The sequence below is a fragment of the Myotis lucifugus genome, unplaced genomic scaffold (genome assembly GCF_000147115.1).
Source record: "Myotis lucifugus unplaced genomic scaffold, Myoluc2.0 scaffold_65, whole genome shotgun sequence".
Taxonomy (NCBI): Eukaryota; Metazoa; Chordata; class Mammalia; order Chiroptera; family Vespertilionidae; genus Myotis; species Myotis lucifugus.
Window position 1 is genome coordinate 5,111,871 of NW_005871113.1, and position 16,372 is coordinate 5,128,242.

The following is a 16,372-nucleotide window of genomic DNA, read 5'->3' on the forward strand; positions in this document are numbered from 1 at the left end:
CTAGGGCATCTTTTGTAATTTATAGATATGTAAGTTAGATTAAAAATGCTTCCCACTGATCTCCCCACATTAAAATGGGGATAATGTCTTAGTAGCAATTTCATCTCACAGAGTTGTGAGAAGTAAACCATGTGTCAGGGCTTGGCCTCATTGTGGAAAGGCGCGTAACAAATGATATCACTATTTTTATTGTTGCTTTTTTTAGGGCCAATGCCAATGACCCTTAATTACTGCAGTAGGTAGTTCCTGTCATTTTTCTTTTCAAAAATATCTTGGCCATTCTGCTTTTATTTTTCAATTTGAATTGCATTTCCATTCATCAAGCTCCAAGGAAAACAAAGGGAAAAAGAATAATTGATATTCTGATTAAAATTGTATTAAGTTTATATATTAAATGGGGAGGTCTGACATTTTACAAAATTGAATCTTCTTATCTACAAGCAGTGTAACTCTCTCTATTTAGATTTTGCTTTTTGTTCTTTAATCAAATTTTTATTACATCGAGGTGTAAGCATTGATTTTTTTTCCTAGCTTTCCCTTTGTTATGGTTGAATCTGGCCCCCTTCCTTTAAAATGGTTGGAGGCAGGTTTGGAGTTTCATTAAATTCCTTGAGATACATTCTCTTTTTAAGTCATCCAAACAACCCTGAAAGGTGATATGAGCATTTCAATCGGACAGGTGAAAAATTTAAAAGGAAGGGAGAAAGGAAAGTAGTAGTTTTAAATACCTATGTAGCAAACATATACATATACATACATATACATACATATACACATACACATATACACACATATACATATATACATACACATACATATGTACATACATATACATACATACACATACATATACATACATATACATACATATACACATATATATATGTATTTCTTTTATTTTAAGTAGGTCTATTATCCCCCATTTAAAAACGGGGAAAACTGATTCCTAGGGAAGTTAAAGTGACCTGGCCAAGCCACAAAATAAACAGAGATAGGGCTCAAACCCAGGGCTTGGGATTCCAAATCAGTTGTTCTAATGGCCAGTGGCCAACTCTGTCCCCCTGGTGCTGTCTCATCCTCTGTGCGCTAGTCATTTGTCTTAATGAAGTTGACCGCAGGCCACTGGTCTGTTTCCTGGGGCAGGCTGCCATTCCCTGGTCCCGCCTCTGGACCTAGCCGAAAGGCCCAGCACACGCAGCCCTTCCCAAGAGCCAATCGCAGTGGTTTGGCCGATTCCGTTGTTGTTGAATGTAGCCTGGCTGCCTGGTTACAGAGAGTACCTGGGAGAAGGCCCAGGCTAGGGAGAAGATGATGGAGGCCCAAAATACTCTCATACACCTGAGCCTTGCTGTTTTTCTTGTGTTGCTGTTGTTGTTTTTTATCTGATCCCAGATTTCTTTTTATTCTTATGCTGTCTTCTAAGACGTAAGTGAAAATTCAGAGGACTAATCTGAAACATTTTTAAGTTCTGCAAGTGAGTCTGGGTATATCATGATGAAATAATGTCCCCAAGGGGAGTCAAGAAAGGTTTAGCATTTGGTTATTTAAAGCAAAATGACACCGAAGAAAAGATGTGGGTCTTGGTAGCAGTTTTGTGTTGGGAGAAAACGTGGATGAACTGAATGTGGAATCCAGTGCCCCTTTGCCTGAACAGTCCCATCTGAAAACACATATTATATTCAGTGTACTAGGGTTCCTTTTTCCCCACATCCTCACCAGCACTTGTCCTTTGTTTATTTCTTGATGGTAGCCATTCTGACAGGTGTGAGGTGATACCTCATTGTCCTTTTAATTTTCATCTCTCTGATGTTTAGTGACTTTGAGCATTTTTTTATATGTCTCTTGGCCATCGGTATGTCCTCGAGCCTTCCTCTTTTGTTATCTGACTGCTGGGGTTGAAAAACCCCACTGCCAGGCTAGGTATCAGGTTCATAAGTACATGACCCAAGGGAGCTATGTAGGGGGTGAGAATCACAGAGTGACCAGCAGGAGGAGCTTGACCTGAACTGCCCCTCCAGTGGGCATCCTCCGCCAGAAAAGAGCTGCTCTCACAGCAGCAGCAGCAGCAGCCGCCTTTGCTCTCAGTAGGATTGTCAGATGCTGTTTCTCCTGGATGTGTGTATTGATCTTCCTTTAGTAGAAAGTTAATCATTGCCTCTTTGTCCTTTTCACAGAAACAGGACCTCAAATATTTGCTTTTCTTGGTTTTTTTCCACTGCAGATAGTTGGGTGAGGAGGCAGAATTTTAATTGTGTGTGTGTGTGTGTGTGTGTGTGTGTGTGATTATTTGTGCATTTACTTTCTTATATCTTCGTGGAATGGATCCTGCTGCAAAGTCTCGATTCTAGGAGAGATCCCTCTAGGCCAGCTGTCCTGTGAAGATCTAGGTCTGAACGGAGTCAAAGGGCTTGAAAAAATATATATACACACACACACACACACACACACACACACACACACACACACCTTTGCTCTTAAGAGGAAAAGCTGGTCTGTGACACCTAGGAGGGACTCATGTTGTCCATTGGAAGAATTTCAGAGCTGACAATTTGAACCCATTCTACTTGCTTTTCTGGATTGCTTGGGTAGTGACAGTTTGGGAGAGAGGCAGGTCTGAGTGACTGTGAAGACACTGGAAGCAGGATTTATTACTTTGAAACTCAGCAAGCATTTCTAGAGCACCTACCCTGCCAAGGTGGTGGAGTTCCACCACTTCAGGATGGCGGCCCCTGGAGTTGAGCAATGCAGTGGCCTACTGTGACCCTCATTAGATGCCATTGGAATATGGGGTGCTAGATGATAAGGCAGAAAGTAGATCAGATCTCCTTGGAGTGGATTATGATCTAGTTAAAGAGACAGTTCTCAATTGTAAAGGTTTGATGGAGTCATTACATAGCACCATCTTTCCCTGCCTGTGAACAGAACTGATTGAGAGAGATATAGAAATTGGGCAAATGGAGGATAAAACATCATCTTTATGACTAGTAAAGCTGATCCTGGAAAATGTAGTTCATATCTGTGGGCAAGAGAGTTTTGTGAAAATAAAGGGAATCTCAACTAAAATAGAGTTGGGAGGGCCTGTAGGAGGAGCTCTCACAGCCTACCACTCATGATCAATTACCCCAAACAGGAAGAGACCCATACTTTGCATCTCCAATAAGAAGTTTCTACTTGCCTACCGAGGCCTGGCAACAGCTCAGCCCTTTCAATAACTCTGCCAGTGAAAACCACTGCACTTGGAAATCCCAGCTTTCTCCAATGTTTGTAAAAGTCCCTCCCAACGCACCCCCCCATCTCTTTCCTCTTAAAAAAAAAAGGTTTCTCTCCTTTGTTCTCCAGATTTGCCTATGGTTTTGCCATAGCTTCCATGTCTGGAATTGTAATTCTTTGTTATCCCTGAATAAGCCCATTTATGCAGGTAAAATTACTGACTACTTTATTTTTTTTAGGTCGTTTCTTAAAATGAATCCTGGAATTAGACAGACTTACCTACCCATCCCAGGTAGCATGGGAGAACTTCAGTTCTCCTCCTAGCAGCCATCCCCTCTGTCCTTTGACACCTCCCCTCCCCCCAACATTTATAAAATGGAGGAGCAGAGCAGAATACAGATTAATCTCTAAGAAAGTAGAGGGGGAGAAGTGGTCAAGCTGCCCATGTCTAATTCTTGTCCCCCAAATTAGCAGCCCAGGAAAAAGGCCTGGAGTGTTACATTGAAAGATGTCCCTGTACAGAGAAACATCAGATTAAGGAAAAGAAGGTTCCTCCCTCAACATGTTCAAATGATCAGCTGGAGACGAACTCTAAGGCAATAAAGACCAACTATACAAATTTTTGGTACAATATATACTTGTATATTCAGTAGAAAAGGGATGATCAAAATAGCATGTGTTTAATAGGGGAACATTTCTAGAAGCAGCAGTGGGTACAATTTAGTGAAGAGAAGCACTCAGTTTTAAGCAGTCTGAACTGTTGAAATGGGAGAATTCATGATGAGCTGGAACTGTGATAAAATGAAGAGCCCCCCCGCCCCGCCCCCGCCCCCCCCCCCCGCCGCAATATGACTGACATAGTGGCTCTCATGATCTGGAAGATGTAGGTTGTCATCAATTACAGTAGTCATGAATGGAATATAAAGATTAGATGGTACAGCCCCAACTGGAATATTCACAGGCCGATAGAGCACAGTGGAGGACTCATGGTGGCAGCTGTGAAGGGGAGGGTGCTGGGGACTCCAGCAAGACAGGGCTGTTGGTGTTAGACATCAATCATGGCTGTCCTCTCATCTGATTTATAACTTCGATAAATTAGAAGTGCTTTCTGGTTTACCACCTTAAATGAAAATCGCTTGAAGTTTTCTTTAGAGCAAAAAGAAAATGGTTTTTTGATTTGTTTGCTTTTTGTCTTACCAGCTAGGATACACCCGAGAGCTGTGGGTACATGGGCCCAGTTGGTGTGATGTTTTCTTTTTAGTTTTCCGTTGCTTAATTGAAAATGATTTTCAACCCCACAGCTTCTTAGGAGGGGACTGGGAGAAGCAGTAACACAGACTTTCCAAAAACAGTGGGATAATTCAGAGGCCACATTTTCTTGATTTTGGAAAGCCATTTGTGATCTTTGTATAGTGGATTTTTCTTTCAAAACACATTTTTCTTAGTGACATTATAATCCGGTTGTCTTCTAAGAGCGCCCAGAAACTGGCAGCTGAAAATTATGGAAAGGGAAAATGGACAGCGAATTAAAATGAACTATAGATGAACCCATAGATAATTAAGCTTTAAGGTGAACAATTCTCTTTTAATCTATTTGCTGCCTGTTTTACATGGGTTCGTCATATTTATATAAGTGGTGTAGCTGGATATGTAGACTAGTTAAGTTAGACTGGCTAATCCTAATGTTAATCAAATATGTCTGTCTATCTGTGTTGTATGATATGAAAGCTGATGTGATTGTGGGCAGAGAGACCCAGGTGACCTCTTGGGGATCTATTTCCATCTCCAAGATTCATTGAGTTATTTGCTTTCTATCTCCTAAAATAAAGTAAAATAAATACTGAGCCCAGTGCCTGGAAGCTTCCCTAATACTTAACATAGAGAAATATTTATTGTATTTTAACTTGAAAATGGCTATCAAATAGTATGTAAAATACTAGCCCAGTTATGCAAAATTCAACAAATAGTAGGTTCTTATATGTCCGATGCTGTTTTAGGGACTGGGAGACAAGAACTAGATAGGGAGGGATTTGTCATTGCTCTGTCTCATTTAATTTTGTATCACAGAATTGATCGGGGAGACTTGCTGATGTCCTCTGGAGATAGAAAACACTTGTTTTCCCTCATTATGTTTTGGAAGCTGGAGACTGACTTTGTGTAGGTATTTGGCCGATACTTGAGTGGGTATATGAGAAGTCAGTGAGAGGAGCCCTGAGCTTCTCCTTCTGTGGATTAGGACAGTGCTTTGGAAGAGCTCATTTATCCCCTACTTTAGCTCAGGAGCAAGGACTAAAAGTTGAACCACTTTCACTGAGCTTCCTGAGGTACTAATGTAATCACAACCCCAAGCCACCTGGAAAACTCCCTTTCTCGGGGAGCCTTTGCTGGAGAATCATTGAGGTGATTCTTTCTCTTCTCAATGTGTTGTCACTTGCTATTGTACCGGACCTTTAGAATTTTTATTTTGGGGAGAGAGACTGAGAAATACAGTTTCTGGTCCATGGTTGATGGAGCATATGGGCCACATTGGATGGATTCCCAAACTGGAAATTTGGGTTTGCATGGTTTGCCGGCCATGTGGGCAGTGCCCGTTCTGGCCCCGACTCTTTACTCCATCACATGGTCAAGTAAGTCTTTGTGTCTCTGGACCTTAGCTATTACCATACATTTGGAAGGATTTTTCAACCCATTCTCTCATAGTTTTACAAGGGTTAAGAGATCTGCGCTTACAACATTATTTTAACAGGAGAAAAGCCACACTAAGTAGTCACTGTGAAGGTTTTTATTCCAGCAAGAAGAGAAATTAATAGCATAATAACCCCAGTACCTGAAGGAGTCAAGTGTGTGTTTTTTTTTAAAAGAATTAATATTTGTAGCTATTCATTCTCAATTCTTTGCTTCCATAGCCCCTCAAATGAGAATGCAAATGACTGACCAGCCTTTTGATATTTCTTTCAGGAACACCTGTGTGGTTCTTTGTGAAAATTGCTCCAATTCGAAACGAACAGGATAAAGTGGTTTTATTTCTTTGCACGTTCAGTGACATAACAGCTTTCAAACAGCCAATTGAAGATGATTCATGTAAAGGTTTGTAATTCTGATTTGTATATTTGTGGCTTTTTTTGTGTGTGCCTGCATTGTGAGCCTCATTACAGAGAATTTGAGGTTGCCAAGGAAATCTCTGCACAAAGATCAAGATTTAAACTTTGATAGTAAAGCATTTTATTGCTCTGGAATGTGTTGAGGGAGGAGAATAAAAGCTTTGTTTAGGGAAGCATCTGAATCAGTTTTATACCTGTTCAGATCAATCCTTTCCAATGAAGTTTAGAAAAAGGTAGTTGGGCATCTCTGGCCTCATCAGAATCCTCTTGGGTTTTCACATGACAGATGTCAGTCACCTAAATGAGGTGGTCCTTGGCCACATTCATCTTTATATATACACACATCTTTAAATTTGACTGAGTTCTAGGATTTCAAGATTATTAAAGTAGATTTTAGCCCATTTCTATCAGTGTGGTCGAGTAAGTCTGCAGCCATTTCATTTATTTGAAACATGGTATGTATTAATGAGCATGAGTAACATTTCCATGGGTGTCATTTAATCAGCTGTGACCACAGATGTTACCAGACACCTCAGCCATACAACATGCATGCATCGTTTGAATAATATTGGTGATTAGGAAAGGAGGCGGCTCAGATTTCTAGAACAACTGTCCTCCTGAAGGGGTTCACTCATCAGGATATATAAAAGATGGCACGTTGTTCCCAGAGGTTTGGGATTCGAGGGTGTCATGGCATTCTTTTCCATCCCTCTTCCAAAGCGTCTACTCATGGTAACTGGGAGGCTAGGGGCGCATTCATACTGCAGTGCTCCCTGGCTCTGTGCCTGTGGTTGACTTCCCAGCTCTGCCAGAGAGCTCTGCGCCCGTGGTTTCCTGCGACACAGCAGAGAGATGAGAGTGGAACCCAGGGGAGGCAAACTGGGGCCTATTCTTCTCGATGTGACCAAATTGTGATTGTTAAATGGGAATTATAGGAGGAACTAAAAAGCATTAATTATGTGGATGCTCTCAGGGGCTGTGTACCGTGAGGGTATTTAAAATCCTAGCACATGTGGATGCTCACATTTACAGAGCTCAGAGCATAGTGCTGTGTATACCAGTCCATTTTTTTTTTACTGGTAGTGTAGTAAATCAATCTCAGCCTGCCTTTTGGTTTAAGACTACAGCAGATGGGAAGTCTCCCACCAGTGTCTCGGCCTCCTGCAGGCTCCCTTTCTCCTGCAGATGTGGGATTCCCTGCTTTCTAGTTTCTGACTGGAAGATTTCTCAGTGCAAGAGCTATTACTTGGTGATAGGCTCCCTCATGATTAAGTGACATCTTGCTGCCACCTAGAAAGGTCATTTGCTTTAACTGAATAAACTCACAAATAATATTTTAAAGGTAATCAGATATTGTGACACTTATTTTCTCAAGCTTTCTCTTAACAACGTAAACTGCGTGATTAGGTCGAGCCAGAATGTTTTACCACCACTGGAACGTTTTCAGGTGACGTGTAGGTGCTATTTAGTGGGAAAGGCATACTCAATAGAGAACACGCCTCACATGTCACCTGTGGTCTGCATTTGATTCTCATGAAACCTGAAAGAAGAGATAAGTCACATTTTGCGTGATAAATGAGACTCACTTATATGAGTGATGTGGTGAGACTCACTTAGGTTTATTTTTCAGAAATAAAATGTTCCACTTCATTTAACCTGCTTCAATGATGTATTTCCTTCACACACACACGCACACACACACACACACACACACACGCACACACACACACACACTTTCGTCCTCAATGTAGGCATGCTGCTAGTGGATCGTGCCTAACGTCTCCTCCCGGACATACTTTATAAGCCCGTCCATTTCAAAAGCCATGGCAGATACGTGTAGACCCTCCCACTTGCCATGTCGCTGTGCCCCTGGCCCACGCTGATTTGGTGGTCTGCTTAGGACAAGGTCAAATTTTATACTCGTCTGTTTATGATAGAAGAACGTGATCATTCTCCAGGCCTTGTTCATAAGCCTATAAACTGCAGTTCTGGCCTCAAGGACCAAGTCGAGATGGAAAATGTGCTGCCCTGTGGCTGGGTTGCTCTCTGACTTGACATTTCTCCTTGGACGTGCTCTCTCATTGTGAGATCCCACAGGTCCAGCGGCGGCGTCTTGGTCCCACACGTCCATCAGCATCCAGGGTCTTAAGAGTGTTGCTGACTTAGGCTTGTTTAAAAGATGCTTTCCCACCCTCTGATCAGTCTTTTTAAAAGCCACTTGGGCTGATTATCTCTAAAATGACTTTATTTTCTCTGATCATGCAGTGCCTAACTTTGGGCTTGGGAATGGGGCAAGTGCATCCTAATAGTGGATTCGAGAAATCAGTTGGTGCCTAATATTTTCCCACAAACAACCCACAAAGGGGTAAACCCATGGCAATAGTCTATTTTACACTTGACGCCAAGTAACTGGCCTTTCTCCCAGAGCTCTGAGCACAGGGGACGGGCCTGGGAAAGGCTCTCTGAGCTCCCTCTTTCATTTAATATATTAGCTCTCATGATCCTTTTGATGAATTATCCGGGTCCTTGACTTCCTCTTCTCTTTTCTGTCCATCCCTTGCTCTCTGACAAAAAGTACCCACAGATGGTATGGAGCAGGCATGAAGGCCAAGCTAGGTTTGCTGCTTGAGAACAGCTTGAGAACAGCTCGGGCATGTGCGTGTGCGTGTGCGTGTGCGTGTGCGTGTGTGTGTGTGTGTGTGTGTGTGTAGGCTGAATGAGAAAGTGGAAATTCTTGCCTGAAATAAGAATCTGTGATGCTCCGGGGGTTTCATTTGTTTATCTCTTGCTTTCTGTCCTTACGGGTAATTGGGAATAGACTACAGTGTATTTTTCTCTGTCCCATTCTCCCTGCTGAGCCAGGAGCCTTGGGCAAGTGCGCAGGGAAGAGCCAGAGTGTAAGGCTCAGGCGCTTCTCTCTGCATTGCTCACCGAAGAATGAGTCACCCCTCTTGTTTTTTTCTCAGACCCCCACCAAGTAATCTCACATTAAAGGAGCAAACCCATTTTCAAAGATGCACGTAATGTCTTCTAAATGTATAGTTAAACTTGAGCCAAATGCAGACAACAAAAGGAATGGAGAACTCCAGAGGAGATTTTTGAAGGCCAGAGATTTAGAATAGTTGGAGATGAGAGCTCTGGCAAGCGGTGGTAACTGCCGGCCTGTTTTAATGTGTCTTCATGTGGGAGATTTGTGAGGCACGCAGGAAAGAAACAGAGTAATGGATACAAGCCACAGGCCCCTTCTTCCCGCCCCCCTCCCAGTATTAACATTTTATCTTATTCCCTTAGGATGATGGAAAGGTGATGATTTAGTGACTGCTACTTGAAGACATCATTGTAGATTTTTGGTTATTTGTACCTTGATAAGGAAAAGTTGGGGGAGGAAGACTTGACATTTAGGCAGTGTCCGCATTGACCATCCATCCTGGCCCCATGTGTCCATCGTTCCCTTCTGGACGTTGGGTTATGGCACCAGCTCCTCTCAGAGAATCTGTGACTCCACAGATTAGGACAGCCTTCCCACGGGGGTGAGGACACCTTACAGGGGTCCTCTGCAGCTTCTACTCAAAGTGACGGGGCATGAGTTCCCAGGGAGGGGCCTGTAGATGTCTTTCCTGGTATCCCTGGACCTACTCTCAGAGGAGCTGGAGTTCCATTTCTTCTGGTCTGGGGAGGATTCAGGGCCATTCTTCTGCTTAGCTGCATTGCCCTCTGGATTCGGAGTCTGTGTTGGGAAGGTGCTCCACGGTAGCACTTGGCCGATGAGGTTTCTGCAGCCAGGCACTGAATACTGCCCAACTTTAAAGGACAAAAAATAAAATCGCCTTGTCCTGATTTTAGCTGTCATGGAAAAATAGTTGCATGCTCTGTTTATTTGCTGGGGACCCTCAACCCCAAGGTTGGCCTTGAGAACCCCGACAGACTTTCAGGGGTTCCGTGAGGAAGTTGTCTTGGTCAACCTTGATGCAAATGGGTTGTTGGATTTTGGAAGGGACAGTTGTCTTTGGGGACTTTAAAAAGATCACCCATATGTCTTAAATTCTCAGTAAAGATCACTCATACATCCTAGATTCTGGGTATCAAGTGGGCTGGATTAGAAAAAGATCAGTATTGTCCTTTTCCTGGATAGACTGACGAGTCCAGATGGTCAAGGAGGCCTCGAGACAACCTCCGCTATAGCCCGTCAATCAGAGCCCATTTGTTTTACGAGGCAAACGCACCCTGGCTGTGGGGAGGTAGAGTATTTTAATGTTCACTTCACAGATGAGATAACTAAGCCCAGGTAACTTGTTGGGGATTACAAAGCTGGAGGCAGAGATGGGATTTGTATCCAGATTCTTTCTGGGACTCTGGATCCTGAGTTCAGTCCGAGTCTCTCCGAGTTCCTTGTTTTAAGGCGACCTGTCACCGACTGTCCTTCCCCCAATCCCAGAGCAGACTAAAGTCTGCCCGTGCTTTCCCCCCACTTACCCACGGATTAAATTCATTTTTTATTCTCCTGGCTTTGGAGAATGGAATGCATGAAATGGCTGATTGACAGCTTGTCCGTTTGAAACCCGGGGTGAGCTGGGTCTCTGCTAGATCAGATGCGGGGGTTGAGCTCAGTCACAAGGTCAGAGAAGCATCGCGATTGCCTCTAGTATCTGGCCGGAAAGCCTTGGGCCAGATTGGAGAGATCTGGGTTCTAGACTCTTTCTAGGTGTCTCAGTTTCCCTTTTGTAAACAGGTGCTAAAACCTACGTCACAAAGTCATAACGAGGATACAGTGAGAGTGCGGGGAAAGCGGCACAGATTTGAGCATCTCTGTGTGCTTTTCTGAGCAGCAAGGCTTCCTTGTGACCACGGGGAGGGAGCTCAGGAAGCCATGGGGTGTCTGCTTCTGACAGTGTAACTTGTGGTGTGACTGTCCGTGAACCTTCAGGACGTGGCTGAACCTGTCTCTTTTCTTTTCTGCATGTTCCAGGCTGGGGGAAGTTCGCTCGGCTGACCAGAGCGCTGACAAGCAGCAGGGGTGTCCTGCAGCAGCTGGCTCCCAGCGTGCAGAAAGGCGAGAACGTGCACAAGCACTCCCGCTTGGCTGAGGTAAGGGCGAGGGTCAGCTCATCTTACACTTCACCTCTGTGGGGCCCAGGGGCTGAGTAAATGGTGCACAGCTAGTGTGCTGGCTTCGAGGGGACCTTCGGGATCCCCATACTCTCAACCTGGCTGGGCTGCATACCACGATGTATGACTTTGGGTAAGTGACCAAACTCCCATCTGTAAAAGGGACTGCAGACAGCTCTATTCCAAGTTGCTTGAGCTTACACGTGTCAATTCACTTTTTTGAAGGAGTAGGGAAGGAGCTAGAAGTGCTATATATATGAAAGGGGGTTGTACCTGTAGACCATAAATATATATATATTTGAACAATATATAGGATCAGAGGAAAAGAAGATACAGGAAGCAAAAAGAAAATAAAACCACATATGATCCGACTAACCAGGGTGGTATTCTCCCTTTTGCTGGGACAAGTCCTTGGGTGATATTCACACTTTTTGGTATCTTGTAATTTAAATACTTACAATATATAAACTTAACTATAATTAATACACCTTATGTTAGATGATGAGGGGATAAGAGAGGGAAGAAAATAAAAGTATTTGCTTAGCATATATACACAGGTATATGTTTTATATAAACATTCATAACATAATCAAAGGTATTCATAACTCAACCTGCTCTGTAGTTTTCTCCACTTAACTTAATACCCTCTAATGTACTATACAGTTTACTTATTTATTGTATTTATTGTCCACTAATGTGTCCTAAGCACTTAAAACAGTGCCTGGCACATAGTACATGCTCATCAGTAGTAAGTGTTTTTTAACTGATCAAATGGATTAAAAAAAAGGAAAGGATGTTAGTGTTTTTGTCTACCTGTCTTGCATAAGAAATTGCTCATTGCTTGGCAATGTGAGGCAAACATCTGAGTCACATCCCAGGGGCTAGTAAATTTCAGTTAACTTGGCTACAGGCTTGCCAATTTTATGGATCTTTCCGAAGAACCAGCTTTTGATTTTGTTGATTTTCTCTAATGGTTTTCTGTTTTGAATTTTATTGATTTCTGCTCTAATTTTTATTATTTCTTTTCTTCTGCCTACTTTGGATTTAATTGGCTGTTTTTTTTCCTAGTTTCCTAAGGTGGGAACTTAGATGATTGATTTTTGATCTTTCTTCTTTTCTAATATATGCATTCAGTGCTATAGATTTCCTCCTAACCGCTGCTTTCACTGCAGGCCACACATTTTGATAAGTTGTGTTTTCATTTTCATTGGCTTCAAAATATTTTTAAATGTGTCTTGAGATTTCTTTGATCCCATGTGTTATTTAGAAGTGTGTTGTCCAAATATTTTGGGATTTTACAGCTATCTTTCTGTTATTGACTTCTAGTTTAATTTCATTGTTGTCTGAGAGCAGACATTGTGTAATTTTTACTCTTTTAAGTTTGTGAAGGTGTGTTTGATGGCCCAGAATGTGGTCTAGCTTGGTGAATGTTGCAGGTGAGCTGAGAAGAAAGTGTATTCTGCTGCTGTTGTCAGGTATATCCAGGTGATTGATGGTGTTATATAGATCCTTACTGATTGTCTGCCTGCTGGTTCTGTCCATTTCTGATAGAGGGGTGTTCAGGTCTCCAACTCTAATAGTGGGTTCATCTATTTCTCTGTCTGGTGCTATCAGTTTTTGCCACACGATTTTGATGCTCTGTTGTCTGGTGCATTACCATTAAGGATTGTTATGTCTTCTTAAAAATCGACCTCTTTTTCATTATGTAATGCCCTTCACTATCCCTGATAACTGTTCTTGCTTTGAAGTCTGGTCTGTCAGAAATTAATATGGCTAATTTAGCTTTCTTTCTTTTCTTTTCTTTCTTTTTTCTTTTTTTGTTAATCTATACCCAAGGATTTTTTTTTTTTTTAGAGCGAAGTGGGGGAGATGGAGAGGGAGAAAGAGAGCAAGAGCGAGAGAGAGAGAAACATCAATGTGAGAGAGACACATTGATTGGTTGCCTCCTGCATGCACCTGCACTGGGGCTGGGGATCAGGTATGTGCCTTTGACCAGCAATTGAACCTGCCACCCTTTGGTGCATGGGCTGATGCTCTAACCACTGAGCATACCGGCCAGTCCTCTAGCTGTCTTTTGAGTCTGCAGGCCTGACGCTCTATCCACTGTGCCAAACCGGTTAGGGCCTCTAGCTTTCTTTTGATTAGTGTTAGAATGGTATATATTTCTTCATCCTTTTATTTTAATCCATATGTGTATTTATATTTCAAGTGGATTTCTTATAAACAACATATCATTGTCTCACTTTTTGATCCACGTTTACAATGTCTGGTGTGACTGGCACATTTAGACTATTGATGTTTAAAGTGATTATTGATATAGTTGGATTAATATTTACCATATTAGTTCTTTTCTATTTGTGCCCTTGTTCTTTGTTCCTGTTTTGTCTTCCACTCTTTTTCTGCCTTTTGTAGTTTTAATTAAGCATTTTGTATGATTCTGTTTTCACTCCTTTCTTAGCACATCAATTATACTTCTTTTCTTTTCTTTCTTTCTTATTTTTTTTTTTAGTGGTTGTCCTAGAGTTTGCAGTGTACATTTACAAATAATCCAGGTCTACTTTCAAGTAACACTGTGCTGCTTATAACAAAATATTCCTAATTCCTCTCTCCTGTCCCGTGTGTGTGTGTGTGTGTGTGTGTGTGTGTGTGTGTGTGTGTGTTTTGGTCATTTTTCCAGCTAGGTGTCCTCTGAGCTTCCTGGCTCTGTAGTTTTGTGTCTGACATTAATTTAGAGAAATTCTCAATCGTTATTGCTTCAAATGTTTTTTCTGTTTCTCGCTCCTCCCTCGGTATTCTCATTACCTGTATCTGAACACCTTTTGTAGTTGTCCCACAGTGCTTGCACATTCTGTTCTATTTTGGGGAGTCCTTTTTCTCTTTGTGTTTCAATTTTGGAGGTTTCTATTTGACATAGCCTCAAACTCAGAGATATTTTTCCTTAGCTGTGTTCAGTCTCCTAATGAGCTCCTTCAAGTCATTCTTCATTTCGGTTACAGTGTTTTTGGTTTTTTCTTGGAATTTCCATTTCTCTGCTTACATTATCTACCTGGTTTCATGTGTTACTTTTTCCATGAGAGTCCTTAGCCTGTTAGTCCTAATTGTTTTAAATTCCTGGTCAGATAATTCCAACATCCCTGAATGTCTGGTTCTGTTGCTAGCTCTGGCTCTTCACATTGTGGGGTTTTTTTTGCCTGTGAGAATGCCTTGCAACTCTTTGTTGACAGCTGGACAGGATGTACTGGGTAAAAGAAATGGGCAAAGAGGCCCTCAGTGATGTGGTGGTGAGGTGTGGGGGAGAAGAAACATCTATAGTCCTGTGAATGGCTCCTGCAGTGATCCGCGCCCCTGGGCTGTGCACTTCACATACCTATGAAAGAATAGGGAAGGAGGCAGTCTAGGGTCAGGGAAGCATCAGGCCACAGTGCAGATCTGAGAGAGGCCGTGCCATCCCCACAGTGCCCGCTGCAGCAGAGATGCCAGCTCGAGGAGTCCTGTACAGGGACTCAGCCACCTCCTCGCCCAGCTATTGGCAGGTGCTTCCCTGGAACGCTCAGGTTTCTGTCCTTAGGAAGCTAACAGGAGTCCGTCCGCTAACTGCACTCCTGCAGCGGGGCAGAGAACCTTTTCTGGAAACGGAATCTGAGAGGGCACAGCTCCGAGTGCCACCACCTCGTCACTGTCACTCCTTCTGCCTCGGGAGGGAGGAAGTTGTGGCCGGTGTATGATCCACTCTGTGTGTGGCCTTCAGGTAGGAGTGACCCCGCTGGGATTTGGTCTGGCTGGGACGACTCTAGTGACACCCGCTCTCTCCAGGGAGCAGCTGTGGGCAAGACGTGGAAGGAAGCCACCTTTTCTGTCACATCCTCTCACTTCTTCCCTGAGAAGGAGCCAGGTCAACATATAACCTGACGTATGCACTTGTGGCTAGAGGGCAGGCACATCCATTCCACCATGCCAGGGACGTAAGTGCTGCCTGGCTCACAGCTCCTGATACTCACCAACTCATTACAAGATCTGGTAGCCGCCCCGTGTGCTTCTGTTTCTCATGTAGATGACAGGAGTAATGGACTGAGACAGCGGTGCAGGTTACAACTCATTTGGCAACTTATTTAGCTGTGTGATTTGGGGCAAGTCATTTCACATCTAAGAGCTTCCGTTTCTTCCTCTTCCTTCTCTTCAAAGGGAGGTAGTATATGTTCAAATGCGAACATGTACCCATTAGATTAATGAGGCATAAGGAAGATTCTGAGTGGCAACATGTTGGCATATAGTAAATGCGCAATAATATTAGATTTTGACTCTTGGTTCTTTATATCCCTTTAGAAAAACTTTCTTAAGTTTCAGAAATAAAACAGATTCTTTATCAGATTTTAAAGCATAGAGGTATATAAAGTAGAAAGTGAAAGCTTACTGTTTCTTAGAAGTAATTATTTTTTAACAGAGCATGATGTTATTACAGATATTTATATATAGGATTTATATCGCTTTTTTAAATAAAAATTTGGGTCATACTATACATATTATTTTCTAATTTGCTTTCTTCCCCACTTACTGGTATATTTGGGATATTTCCCTAAGAGCACATATCCCCTTTATACTTTTAAAAATATAGGTTTTTATTTATTTCAGAGAGAGGGAAGGAGAAGGAGTGAGAGATAGAAACATCGATGATGAGAGAGAACCATTGATTGGTTGCCTCCTGCATGCCCCCCACTGGGGATCAAGCCCACAATTCGGGCATGTGCCCTTACCAGGAATTGAACAGGAACCTCTTGTTCAATTGTTGAGCAGGGGTCAGTGCTCAACCATTGAGCCACACCAGCCCCTTTATTCTTTTTAATGGTTGCTTTGTATTCTGTTGCATGACTATATCCAAACCTGTTTAGCTCTCCCCCTGTGGATGCATATTCAGGTTGTTACTAATCTTCAATACTTACAAAGAATGCGTCAGTGAG

At 42.6% G+C, this 16,372-nt stretch overlaps 1 protein-coding gene across 1 annotated transcript in view; it reads left to right on the forward strand.

Annotated features, from left to right (window-relative positions):
* The window catches only part of KCNH1 (potassium voltage-gated channel subfamily H member 1), a 259,928-nt gene that overhangs the window by 27,271 nt on the left and 216,285 nt on the right, over positions 1–16,372 (forward strand). The window contains exons 4-5 of the mRNA XM_023754816.1: positions 6,169–6,297; positions 11,278–11,396. Coding sequence (XP_023610584.1) covers positions 6,169–6,297; positions 11,278–11,396 — 248 coding nt within the window. The remainder of the gene's footprint in view (positions 1–6,168; positions 6,298–11,277; positions 11,397–16,372) is intronic.